We start from the raw sequence: 14,425 nt of genomic DNA, 5'->3' as shown, positions 1-14,425 counted from the left end.
AGTGGAGATGTTTCCTGCAAACTTCGTCTGCTGTATCTGGAAGCAGACGTGGCTTCACACCGACGCCCATCTCTGGGGTTCCCCACGGCTCCCCTCAGACACCGCACCACACAGAAGCGCCATTTAGATGCGTGACCACATTCACATTCTCTCCAGGGAGGACGTTCTCCCCTGAACACCAGCCCGAAGCCTGGAGATCCCCACAGAGGCCGTGGCTGATCTGAAGAAAAATCTCCAGGTCGTCAGGATGGGGGCTGCCTTCCCTGGCCAGGTGTGTGCCGGGCTTTCCCATCAGACAACCGACTCTGCTCTCTTCCAAGGAACGCTTCCCCTTCCCGGGTCAAGTGGGCCTCATCAAAAACCTCACGTCAGAGGGGCCCACGGATACCTTCAGATCTCCCTAAACTCGCTGCAGCTGTTCCCAAGCCTCGAGCGCTCAGAATTCCTCCAACCACTCTTCTGGAAAACAGGCAGAGCCACAGAGGACGTCTCGCAGACACCCACGTGCGCATGTGTGCGCAGAGGGTGAACCCCCGGGAGAGGTCCCCCCCCGGACCAGCTGTTCGCCACACTCGTGGACGGCTTGCTCAGGGTCTCGTCAGCCTCCTAGACCCACATCAATGACTTCAGGCCAAGACCTGACATCCACGTGCCTCCTCCTCCCCAGCCTCGGCCTTCCCTTCCAGAAACCATGCCAACCGCAAGCTCTGAAACCACCAGCCCCTGCTGGCAACCCCCACCCCAGCGCTTCTCCCTCACCCACTTTCTTCATCTCTTCTTCCACCTCCAGAAGACTGAGCCTTGGCAGGCTCCATCTTGCCCCAGTCTGCTAGCTCCTTTCTGCCCCGGACTCCTTTCCCAAGCAGCTGAGAGCAAACCACCCACCCTGGGGTCTCTCGGCCCTGATCTGAGGTGCAAGGCAAGGCTGATCTCCCAGCAGCTTGCCCTTACACAACCCCCTCTCAGCCTCCTCACACCGTTTCACCTCCTCAGACCTACCCTTCATCCCCTGTTGATAGAAAAGCACCACACACAGCCCAGGGAGCTCGCGCCACCCCCTGTCCAGCCTCAGGAGGGGGCACAGTCATGCTCAGGGATTCTCCTCGCGCAGGCACTGGCCTCCCTCTCCCCAAAGCCTTCAGTGGCTGACGCTCATTTTAAATACCGTCCCCAGCCTCTTCTGCACCGGTGCCTGCTCTGTCTCAGAAGGAGACGCACTGACTGAGGAGCGGGAAGCCTCTCGCGAGGAGGCCCTGCCGGCCTTCTCCCAGAGCAGTGGACGCAGCCAGCCCGGAGGTGCCTGGCCCGAGGCGGCACCAGCTCTCTCTGCAAGACCAACTCCTCCCGGTGTGCATCTCTGCATGCTCGGGGACATCCAGCTGCCCCTTCCTGCCCCCGGATCGATTTTTCTTCTCATTTCTTCTGGGCCTCTCTTCTCAGCATTTACCTGCGCCTAACTCTACCACGGGAACAAGTGAACAGCAGCTTTTCTACTCTCCCTTCTAGATCCGGTCTTCATCTTGCAGCCAGGACTTACCGCCTCACACGCTGAGCTCTTCTGCCTGACACAGGCCTTCTCGGCCCGCGGCCATCTCGTGTCTGTCCCTGCAACCTCCCTATTGTCAAAAGCAGGGAGTTCATGCTGAACTTATTTCACCTGCTCTCTTGACGGGGTGTCTGGCACTGTTGCCACTTGTTTCTGCCCCCAGAGGTCCCCGCTTCCTCGCCCCAGCTGACCCCCTGTTTTCTTGGCGCTCATGCATCTCTCCCTGCCCGCTCGCCATGTCTCCCTGTGATTCTCAAACTGTTGCTCATCTCACCCGAGTCACTTTCCCTTGCAGACACTGGTCTCAACCAGCAGATATAGATCTCCAGATCCCTGAATCCAGCCGCTTACCACTCTCATCCACCAGGATTGCCCAGAACTCCTGCATAAAAAAATGTCCCAAAGAAAGGTATCATCTTCCTCTCCCGTCTACCAATCAGGCTCTGGGATCACACGTGAGAGTCTCTCTCTCTCCCTGACCTCCCACCTCCACAACACCTCCCCCACGTGACTGCCACGGCTCGTCATGTGCCTCTCTAATTCTAATTAATTCTTTAATTCTCTTTAGTCTCAATGCGGGGCCAAACACATTTGAGGATGGTTCAAATCTCCCCCTCTCCTTCCCCAGTGTGACCCTCCTACTCCCTGCCCTTCACCCTTTCCTGGCTATCAAGGTGATTTCTTCAATACCAATCACAGGCAACAGACCACCCATCATGGGGCCCCCCGACTTTCACAGCCTGTTCCTCCTCCCCAGTGCCACCCACAGAGTCAGTGATCACGTGCTCGCTGCTACTCTCCAATGAGCATCTTTTGTTCCTGCTGTACCACATTTCATGAGATTTCTTAAAAAGATATTTTCATGTGTTGACAGGGCCAGGCAGTTGCCCCTTGCTGGCCCCCCTTTAAAATTTAGCTCAAGATTTCTTCCTCCTGATAGATTTTGCTGACCCCCAAGTATGATTAACCTTCCCCCATCTGCTCTCACATGTATTTCTCTCCTGGCACTTTCCATGTTGTGCTTTAATTGCTTATTTCCTTGGCCGCCTCTCTCCAGCAGCTGGAGAGCAGGGTGCATGCTATATTTCAGGGCTTGACAGACCCTTTTCTGCAAAGGGTCAGATAGTAAATATTTTAGGCTATGCAAACATGGTCTCTCATTGACACGGCTGCAACTATTTATCAACAACACGTAAATTGAATAGGCGGCTCTGTTCCAATAAAAGTTCATGAGCACTGAAAGTTATATTTGATCTATTAACATATTGTAACATTTTCCGATCTGTGCCTCCCGGTGGTTCTGGGGACCCCGCCCCTGGTCCAGCAGGGAAGAAGGCACAGCCATCAGCACAGACTACCCTATGGGCGATGCAGGAATCTGCCACCTGAAGGTAAAGTGAGCCTTTTCACACTCATTTATGACCAAGGAGCCAAATAAAGAAGATTTAACAATGGGCACCCACTCTCTGCACCCCTGCAGGATAGTCTTTCAAAAGGAAGAGGCTGAATTCTCCATTGCCTTCTTCAAGCATCAGCAAAACTTTAGGTCAAAACAACTTAGAAGACCCTCCTATCCAGAATAATTATATTCTCAATGCCAATGACTCACTGTTTCTCCTTATAGAAACTAACTTCAGGGCCTCCCTGGTGGCGCAGGGCTTAAAGACAGTGCTATCAAGCCATCAGCAACCTCTGCAGTATGTTTGATCCCCGGCCAGGGAGCTACCCACATGGTGCAGCAGACCTTTCCTGTCCCTGTCTCACTCGCTGCTCCCCTCAGCAGTGTACTTCAGTAGATCTGCCTGTTCTGCTCCCCACTCTGTCTCTGGTGAATCCTCTCACCTCCCCCCACCCTGCCCCACACCTCTGGCTTACACCCCAGTTCTTTTCTGCATAATAAATCTTTAAAAAACAAAAAAAGAAACTAACTTCAAACTTAACTGTGCATCAGAACAGCTCTCACAGACTGCTTCCTAGGTTCGAATCCTCACTTTGATGACCTACTTAATTCTTGTTTATCACTGAGACTTTATTTTCAGTTAACCAAAATAAATTTTCACGAAATAGTATTCTTCTTTCCACTCATTTCAAAATGTAGACGTGACTCTTCTATCGCGGATATAGAAAAACAGGCAGCAGCCCTCCGCCCTCCCTGCGCCCCCGCACACTCCACGCACTCTCTGTCTCTATCCTGAACTCTATCCATGGGACACGGTCAACATTCAAAGAATTTGAGTCAACAGATGACATGACTGCAAGCCCACATCACTTCTCATGGAAGAAACAGAAGTCAACGATAACAAACTACTTGATCTGCTGCTCTGATAATTATGTCAATACAGCTCCAAAAAAACTTGAACTTTTACAAGGTCCAACAAGGCTTAGATTGGGTTTTCTCCCCAGGAGGCGGCCTAAAGAGTTAATTAGCCGTGACCATTGCAGGCACAGCACACAAGATTCCTTCTATTCTATTCCCTGAGGTTTTAAAGGCAGCAAAATCACTAATAACCCCCCATGATAATAATCTTTAGAGAAATTGGTAAACATCAGTATGATTAAGGCACAGACAAGCCTGTAATTTGTACCTTCAGAGTAAAGAGATAATAACTGCCTACTTCTCAAAGCGTATAAAAGATAAAGATTTGTTTTTCCTCTAACAATTCTGTATTACAAAGGGCTACTCTGCCTCTCCCCCCAAGGGGCCAAATGGAATGTGCTCAGAAATCACAAGGGCAGAGGATTCAGCCGGGACGGTTTGGGGGGATGGATGCCCACTGGTATCTCAAATGGACCACTTGTCTCAGACTCTTTCCAGTGCAAGTGTGGGGTTTCTTAGGTATGAAGCATGCTAAGATGTTCTGAAATCAGAAATGATGAGTGGGGCTGGTCAAGGAATGGTACTTTAAGAAATGATTTCAAAGGCACAAGCACAGCATGTAAATTAGGTGGCAGTAACTGCGAGGATAACAACACCCTGCCAGCCTGGCCAAACTCACAACTCAGTCCTGCAACTGGGAGGGAATCTGAAGGGAAACCCATAGGGCTCTGAGCAAGATGAAGTAGTAGATGAAGTGGATGAGTAGATAAAGGCCTCTGTTCTCCCTGTACTTCTGTTCTCTCTGGGCAAAAGTCTCCTAAGTAAGCAAATGAAGGATGTAAGCCCCAATCAAATTATAGATCAGAAAATGGAAGCATTTCCTGGAACAGGGGTAGTTGATGGTCGTCTTATGTCTGCAGGGAAAACTGTGATATGAAGATTCATAAAGGAAATACAGGGCTAATCAACTTTCCTAGTTATTAGGACAAACAGTTGTGCTCTGTGTTCACATGCCCGATGACTCATGCAGACTGCTCCACATTAGCGCTTCCTGTGAAACTCGGCAAGAGACAATGGCATCACCACTCCCCCGCAACCCACCTTCCCTGGAGCCCAAAGCGTCAGCCCCAACCTTTCAGGGTCCCTGCGTCCCTGCTCTGTGGCTGAGCACCCAAACCCTGTTTTCCTGAGTGAACCCAGGAGCTCAAGTTCCAGACTTGGGGGTGGTGATGGGCAGGAGGGGAATGGGGTGTGATTAAAAGTTGTGATGAAAGAGATCTGCTTTCCATATATTTGAAGTCTTTTCATCACACTTGTTGACAGTTTGGGGTGGACCACCTTGCTTATGCGTCCAGAGAAGATGGACGGGGTGGGTGGGGGATGTCAGTAGCTGTTCGACAGCATGTTCTCCAGCTCCCCCAGAGGAGGTGTCTGCAGGTGGAGGTGGTCCATGTCAGAGCACACTGGACTCTGTAGCTCTGCTCACCTAAGAGAGAGTCAGGGGGAGCTCACCCTACCAGACATCCTCACCCCTCCCCTAAGGACAGGACCTACCAGAGCCACAGGGTGTGCAGTGGGCAGGACTATTCTGTTGGGGACTTAGAATGTTTCACCTGGAATTACCCGATAAATCCTGTATTTATCCATACACTATTTTGCAGCTGAAAAAAAAAAAATACTGTGTCTCTCCAACGACCCAGGAGCTACGCATTTCACAAATCTTGCCAATGGTGACTCTTCCAAGCACACGCGGCCGCATGGTTGATGAGCCCGCGGCAGTGGGAGCCCCCCAGGCTCTGCTGGGGTCTCCAGCAAACTCATCTTTTTCTGCTCTAAATTATGGCATGTTTCAAATTCCAATGTTAATCCCTTTCTAACTCTTTCAGTAAATATGTTTTTCACCTAAAATACATGAAGGGATATTGTCAACTTCTGAATCACACTGGGACATGCCAGAACGCATGGAAATTTTTAAACAAGAGATAATTGAAATGTCTTTTATATTTTGCTTGGAATGCTGAAGAATTTTTTTTCTGAGCAGATTTACTTTCTTAATTATGCTTTGCTTATGCTAATTGGCTTATATTTGTTGAACCTGAGCCACAGGAAGGCAGATGACCTAGAAGTACTGTTGGGGGGTGAGGGGGCTCCCTGGTGGGGCAAGGGGTTAAGTCTCAGCATTATTAAGCTGTCCACAGCCTCTGCAGCACAGTTCGATGCCCAGCCAGGGAGCTACGCACATGGCGCTGCAGACCTCTCCTGTCTCCCTGCTGCTCCCCTCAGCAGTGGATTTCAGTCAATCTGCCTGTTCTGCTCCCCACTCTGTCTCTGGTAAATCCTCTCACCCCCCGACCCCCCACATCTCTGACCTGCACCCCAGCTCTTGTATGCATAAATAAATAGATCTTAAAAAAATACTATTTCAGGGGAAAACAACCCCAGCATTTAATAGACAACTGGTCACCCTTGATGGGAAGAGCTGGTTGTAGAACTTCTTCACTTTTGCTCCTATGGCAGCATGGAATAAAAAAGAGTTTGTATGGCGTTTCATGTCAATAAAATGTTAAATCATGTTCTACTTATAGCCGCTGCTCTTGGGAGAAAAATAGCAAAGGGAAGCAAAAGCAAGAGAAAAATACTACCTTTACTTTAAAAAATGTAAACATATGTCTGGCATAATCGATCCAAGACCATAGGAATAGGTTGTATTTATTTATAATGAAATAATAAATTCTATGTCCTATGATGAAATGCAGATATATTACTAAGCGGTTACTCAACATGCTTTTTGTTGTTTATTGGTTTTGAGGTTTTGTTGTTTTTTTTTTTTTTTTTTTTTTTTTTGGCTATGCACAAGTAGCTTTAGCTAGGTAAGTTATCAACTATGAAGAACAGACTTTTTTAAGGGTTATAATAATAGCAATAAGAATTCACATGAATTTTTAAATAATTATTTAGATTTAAAATATAGGGAAATAAAACTTTATGTTGGAGACTATGAAATTTTTGCCGAAGGAGCATTTTTCCCCAGATGGGCCACAATCGTTGCGGGAGGGAGAAGATATTTTCATTGGATCCTCACTCGAGAAACTCTCAAGTTATTTTTTTTTAATTCCCCAACCTCTGCAGCTTTTAAAAACATAAGCAGTCATATTATACCTTATTTCATAATTTCAAAGGATCCTTGGGAAATATTTTTGTTCCTGGTGGTACACAGTGTGTGTGCCCGTGTGTGTGTGTGCGTGTGTGTGTGTGTACACGTATGCACATGTATCTCCTCCATTCTACCTGCTGGTGCTTCAGTTTTAGAAACAGAGTAATATGGAGAACAAGCAATAGCAGAATTGGTACTTTAGCCACAGAGCCAGATGACAGAGGGAGGCAATTTTTCTTAAAGCAATTTCAGGGAGCACTTCTATACACAAAAGCAAGTGGTTGAGGGGTGAAATCCTCTCAGTGTTAACAGTATAATAGAAGAATCTGGCCCCAGAGCTCCAAATGAGCCGAGCACACAGAGGTTTTGAGAGGCAATGATCTTTAATCTCTGTCACCCCTGCTGGATCTCATTTACAGAAAGTGGAGAGTTTACAGTGCAGATCCAGCCAGTGTCCCCACACAACCACCCCCGGAGTCCCCAGAGAAGCCAGGCAGGTTGAGCCCCGTCACTCGCATTTTCTGAGATAAAGTAGCCCTATAAACCTAAATAGTTACACAGTGGATTTTATGAAAAGCATGCTAGTGGTGTAGATATAGTTTAAACTACCAGGTCAAAGATCTCCACATTGGTCAGGGTGTGGGGAAGCCAGGATTCCCCCATATTGGCAGGAGCATAACCTGGCAAAGCCTTTTCAGAAAGCAAAATGCAACGTGTGATCCCCACTCCACGCAGATTTCTCGCTTCTCGGAATCTTGCCTTCATCAGTACTCACATAAAAGGATCTTTCTCGACATTGTTTCTAATGCCAAAAAGTGGTCGCAATGTAGGTATCCATCAGAAGAAAGGTTAAAAAATATCATATTTTTGTTCAAAGAGGAAAATCTCTCTAGATCATGCTGTTGAATGAAAAGGTCTATCTGTTTAACAATATGAAAAGTACTGAGAAGTACTATGAGAAATTTATATATTTGTTATGTGAGAAATTATATAACATATATAAAGGAAGCTCCCTCCAAAATTAATTATATAAGAAATTAAATACTTGCTTTTATGTAACTGTAAATTAAATACTTGCTTATATGGATGTAGACGGAATGAAAAAGATTTTGAGGATGTAGAGCGAAATGTTGAGAGGGGACACTTCAGCACAGGTAATGACCAACGGAAAGGGCACCCCAAGTGAAATGGTCCTTTGACAACTATATGTTACCATTTACAAACACAAAATATGCTCTTTGCTTCAATACGTATATATTTATATTATGTGAATTTAAGAAAAAATTTAAAAATAACAGAAGTCAATCCAAGTTTAAAAATTTTTGTAACCATAACTGGCTCTTCTCTTAGTCTCTCAGGAAAAACCAAAATCTTTTCCAGATGAGGATTTGGCACTTGTTTATAGTGTTAATGAGATTAGGTCTAGGACTTTCCATTTCCCGAATCCCACCATGTAACTGGGTTTTAGTTTACGTTGGTTGCTTCTAGAAAAAACTGAACTCACCTCCTCAGGTTCTACAAGACACTAAAATGACTCGGGACCTGCCCTTATCTTACGGATGCAACTTAATCCAATGGCCCCTATTTTCATGGTCCTCCCCAGGCCCTCAACCTTCAGTGAATATTCTTCAGTGGCACAAATTCCACCGAATCCCAGGACCAAGGGAAGTAATAACCTTTGTTTCCAATGTGCAAAGTATGGAGTTTAACACTCGTCATTCTTGGGTTTACCAGTCTCCCTTTGTCCACAGGCCAAATCTTTTTCAGGAGGAGTTTGCTTTGGTTACTATTCTTACGGTCCCTGGTCTACAACACCTTGGTGATTTAAATCCTTTATGTTAGTTTTCCTGGTGCACAATCATAGCCTAAATGCCCCCTTGTTCAATATTTAAGAGCGCTCCCCCAAATATATTATAATACAAAGTCATCTCTCTTTGCACTGATATCCTTAAGATGTGGCTTCCTTGAATGTGTCTCTATTGACCTCTTAACCACACCACACTCTTACCTTAATACCCTTCTCTGAATCCTTCTGAACTCACCTCCACTTTACTCACCTCTTGTGGAAAAGTACCCTTATCACTTTGGTAATACAACCTGCTTTTACAGATGAAGTGAAACTTGCTAATCAAACCCTTAATCACCATTCCATCATCTGGAATCTATGCTGTCCAATATGGTATCCACTAGCCACCATGACTACTTAAGTTAAATTTCAATTTATTTCAATAAATTTAAATTAAAACTTCAGTTCCTCATTCTCACTAACTACATTTCAAGTGCTTAGCAGGCAAATGTCACCACTTGCGGCCCACCACACTGGCCAGCACAGACTCACAGCCTCTCACCACTGCGGAAAGCGCCCCTGACAACCTGGTCAAGGTATTTCCACAATACTAGTGCCTAGACCCCTGGGAGATTCAGAGCATTCATTGCAAGAAAAAGTTGAATCTTGGAAAAGAAGGAAATGCATTCATCAGCAATGAATGGAGGTGACAAACTCACTGTGTCTGCAAATATGTAAATAAATCTCCCCAAATAAATAATTTTCTACTCATCTTTAAGTTCCTGTTTAACAATTCCAAGAATAACTTCTTCTGAAGCACAATATAAACTGGCTGAATGATTTGAGTTATAAAATAATCTTTTAAGGATTAAAAAAAAAATTTGTTGTTGTTGGTAAGAACGTCAACGAAGCTGCTGACCTGTTCCTTTGCGTTTGGTTGTATAAACAAGTTTGAAAATCCTGGATGAACAGGAATGTGAGAAAGTTTCCAACGACTTTAAAGCCCTCTGAATGAAGAAGCAATCACCTTCCAATGATGACAATCATAGCCTGCCTGGCGTACAACATCCCACCACTGCCCTGCCCCCTCCAACCACCATCCAGTCAGCACATCTCCATAACTACCCACCCACACACCTCTTCTTCCGGTCCAGCCAGGAGCATCCCAGGGGCAGGAAAGTAACAAACTCTTACTGGTGTTCCCAGTATCGAGTACTGTGTCTGATCCAGAAAGTTCTCTGTAAATATGTACTGAACTCAATTTGAGCCAACTGGACACAACGCTGTAAATCTGCTTTTCTCTCTCATTGTGAATCCAAGTCTTGCAGTCAAAGACTTTCAGGCATAATCGATGCAATCCACTTGGTGACTGTCCACATTTGAATTAATTTGAAACGTTAACAGGAGCTATTACCAGTTGGCTATTGAGAACTTTCTTGATTACAGTGATTTCCCAATTTCTGGGGGAAAAATAAGATTTCCTCTGGGCCAAAAGAGATTAGTATATGACTAATCTGCCATTTAGAGTTGAAAGATCATTAATTCATAAGTGTGTGCTTTTAAAGCCAGAGTTCTAATAATTTTGATTAAAGATTTGGCTTTAACCATCTAAATCTAAAATATAGTAGCTCAGTACTAAGTACAAGTTGTGAAATTCAGGAAAATGATTTCCTAAGTAGGGAATCTACTTTCCTTCTTAGCGCTCTAGTGAGGTCAAGAAAATGCACTTTCTCTCCTCCACATTGGGTCTTTTGTTTCTCACCCCCCTTTTGCTATCAATAAAACAGCACATTTTCAAATATTGGTTTTGAAAGACAATAAACCTCTGAATTTGTTGAGGGATTTGTAGAATAATTTTATGATTCTTCCTCATTTAGAGCAATACCCTCAAGATCATATATGTATAGGTTTAGATGCATTATCCTTACAGATGCATTATCGCATTGAATGCAAAATGTTTATATACGTGATTAGCCCAATTATTCAGGCAACATCTGCTCAGCTTACATATTATCCAGGACATTTCTCTTCCTTCCCTTTTCCTTGCTGGCCTGCCTGAAATTTAATCATTTTCTTTACAATGAGTCATATACTAGTGACAAGGGAGGGAAGAAGAAAAGGAGAAGAAATCAGGCTGATCACAATTTAAAAATTTATGGAGTTCTTTAGAAAAAAAGTGACTGTGGATATTAAAACTGCTAGTCAAATTAAGATTCTTGCGAGTACAGACATTAATTGAAGTGATTTAAATAATGTCAATGTTTGTGACTTATTCAAATATCTTTATTCTACAACATCCAATCAACATAATTCTTTCATGATCGTTATTTCATTTATTTTATCCTGTGTGCCAGAGATTATTACTCCCCTTTTTATAGGTGAGGAAACAAGGATATGGGGGTGAAGGTGATCTGTCCAAGCAGAGGCTGGGACTAGAAGCCAGGTTATTTGATCCCAAGTTTATCACCCATTCTTTATGCACATCCAAACCTCAGTGGGCTAAGAAAACAGCAGGTCGGGGGTGGGGCTGGACAATTTCTAAAAACAATGCTGCGGATGTCCCTGCAGGTGCCCCATGGACCACACAGCTTTGAGCTGGAGCTACCTCCTTTGGCTGAAAACCCATCAGAGCAGGGAAAGTCTCCTGGCTGGGTCACTGCCCTCTCCACCCCCACCCCAACCCCACTGTCAGTGGGTCACCATGAACGGTGTCTGCGACTTGTCACACCTACCACATGTGATGTAGGAACCGACTTCCATTTTCTCCAAGTGTTAAAGAAACCACAGGTTGATCAAGTGAAATGTACAAGTCACCTTTTTTGTAGTGTCAGTGTAAGCTAAAGCACTTGAATTGCATTTGTCTTCCAAGTTACTCGATTTGTTAAGTGAACCAAAGGGCACGGGGCATCCAGCGAAACTATCCCCAAGCCTCTTAACATTCCAAGGACCCACTTAAGGGTCCCACTTATGATGTAAGACCTCTGGGGTCTCTTCCTTCTTCCATCCACAAGCTCTCCACCAGCACTAGCCAATGCTTTCCCAGCTTTGTAATGAGTCACTGATTTGCTCTTATTCCCTAGAAATAAATGGCAGCCCTGACCACCCTCACCAACCATTTCTTCAACTAATTCCTTCCATTTCATTGCAAAATGGGTCACTTAAAATGGACATTACCCTGTTACTTTTTTCAGGTGACCTGGGAATACAGATGCCAGGCTTTGTGTGACACCCCTCCCCACCCCAAGAGTGAAGTAACTGGCAAACCAAGATCTTGCGAACCACAACATTCTATGTTAGATCCGACTAGTGCACGCAGAACAGCTGCAAGAAAGGGATTACTGACAGTGGTTAGCGAGGAGCATCGTGGTCTTACCTATGCACACTAGATCCATAAAACCATACATTCCATAGCAGATCTGAAAAAGGATGTCCTTCCTCTGCCACACGGCATAGGGGCTGAAGGCTGACCAGAGGAGCCAGGTCACACTCGCTATTAAGAACAGGGATCCTAGGATTACAGCAATCATCTGAACTTTCTCAACCAGTGTTATAGATATGCTTTGCCACTAAAAGAAAAACAGAGGCATGTAAGAAAAAGGTGCTGTGGATAATTAAAAAAGAAAAAAAAAAAAAAACATTTTCAGCCCCATGTTTCTCTTCATTAGACCCTTTCAATCTGATCACCCCCAAATTAATTTTTCCATTTCATCCAGACTATACAAAATAGACAAGCAGATAAGGATTAATGAATTGCTTAACTTCATTATTTTCGGTAATTCACCATTCTGCAGGTTTAATCTAGTTTTATTCCAGATAACAGTACAGCATGTGAATGGCTATGGAATATTTAGTTCCTGGGAATCACATTATCTTTCACGCATGCATGAAATTAAATATATTCTGACAATACGTGATGAGGACTCCTCTACTTGGAAATTTATTTCATTCTTAACACGTTCGGTTAATGATAAAAAGGGAATCATCTTCTGATTTTAGCAAAAAATATAAAAAATAAATAAGTGATATAAGAACATCAGCAAAAGAATCGTTTAAGGTAATACACAAGAATAATTATAAAGGAACTACTCATTGCATATTTGTTATTGGTGCATTTTTTATATTCAAAAAGTACTAACTTTTCATTACCTAACAGGTAATCCATGGAGTTATTTTTGTCAAGATTTAGAATTTGTACACAAATCAAGTATCTTTGAAACTCACAAACTGTACGAGCCCACACTTTTTGAAGGGGAGAATACACAATGTCCTAAGTATCAATATATTTGAGAGGATTTACAGCACAAGTGGGCAAACATTTTTCAAGGGTGTTATCAACTTGAGAGAATTAATTAGTTGTGTTCTCCCTTTTGCATTATTGAGACAGTAACACAGCTAGAATTCTAATGTGGTTTGCCCGTAAACAATGAAACTGGAAACAGCCCGCAAAATCTCATTCTGGATGGAAGAGCCCAGGTTGCTGCAATGCAAGCTTGTCAGAGAACGCCTGATCTACTTAATAACCTGCAAAGCAAATGAGCTCGGACCCTCAGCATCCACTGGATGAATCTGGCATGTCCTTAAACTCTTTACTTACCATAAGTCCAATAAAGATAACCCAATGGCAGGTCTACCCCTCCCTGTCACCTCCCTCTGTCCCTCATTATCTCTCTGTCTCTCTCACCATCAGTAATTCACACACAACATATTAATAAGCATGTGACCTTGCATATTTGTGCACACGGTTAAGTCCGTACTTGTTAAAGATTAAATATCAAAATGCCTTTTAAGTAAACACTTGGTTCTCTAACATTATTACCTTTATTTTTCTTTTAAAAAACAGAACCAAAGACAAAGTTTGCTGGAATTCTACAAAAACAGTATTTCCAATTGTTTTAACACAAAGATTCATTTCTTGAAAAACATGTCTTACTTGTACAATTCTGGACAAGTAATAATTAAACTAGTCACTATTATTCCACATTATGTGTGAGTCAATGGCATATCTCCAGCATGTACTGAAAGTGCTTTTTGCTAACTTTCTGACCTAATTATAGTAAATGCATGAAGTTCAAACTGCCAGGCATTTGAAATTTAAGTCATTTTAAAGATTAATTTTGATGTTCATTAAAATATGCATTAAATACAAGATAGAAAGCTTCCAGCTAACATCCATCCTAGGCAGATGCTATCATGCCCATAGGTACCATGTTACCTGCTGACAATTTATCAACCACATCACAAAGATGAAAACAAAACAGACTTTTAAACCCACGAGGCAGCATGGCCAACCTCTGTGTGTCTCACATTCAGCGGCTGAGTCATGTATTGCAGAATGCACCAGCCTGGATCAGAGAGGGGTGGGCAGTCAAAGGTGAGTGCAGAGTCACCGAGAATGGTCTTTATCGATACCTATTTTCCTTTCACTGGTAATCTTTTATGTTTCCTATTCATTATCTGATTTCAGTAGAGAGAAATCTGGACCCTCGATATTAGACAAGTCATATTTAGCTGCTCTGAGGTTTACTAAGTAATTGCCCCAAGGCTGCTGCCTGACAATTCAGTGGCAATATGGCGACCGTGGGCACAGGCCTCACTGCACGGCTGGACTTGGGTGGACAGATG

At 43.9% G+C, this 14,425-nt stretch overlaps 1 protein-coding gene across 1 annotated transcript in view; it reads right to left on the bottom strand.

Moving 5' to 3' along the window:
• Nucleotides 1-14,425, bottom strand: part of MARCHF11 (membrane associated ring-CH-type finger 11) — a 94,761-nt gene that overhangs the window by 10,466 nt on the left and 69,870 nt on the right. Inside the window, exon 4 of the mRNA XM_037529372.2 lies at nucleotides 12,177-12,369. Coding sequence (XP_037385269.1) covers nucleotides 12,177-12,369 — 193 coding nt within the window. The remainder of the gene's footprint in view (nucleotides 1-12,176; nucleotides 12,370-14,425) is intronic.

Source organism: Talpa occidentalis, unplaced genomic scaffold (genome assembly GCF_014898055.3).
Source record: "Talpa occidentalis isolate TD23 unplaced genomic scaffold, MPIMG_talOcc4v2.1 talOcc4.6, whole genome shotgun sequence".
NCBI classification, from domain to species: Eukaryota; Metazoa; Chordata; class Mammalia; order Eulipotyphla; family Talpidae; genus Talpa; species Talpa occidentalis.
Note: the sequence above shows the minus strand (reverse complement) of the source record. Positions and strands in the feature narration are given on the sequence as shown.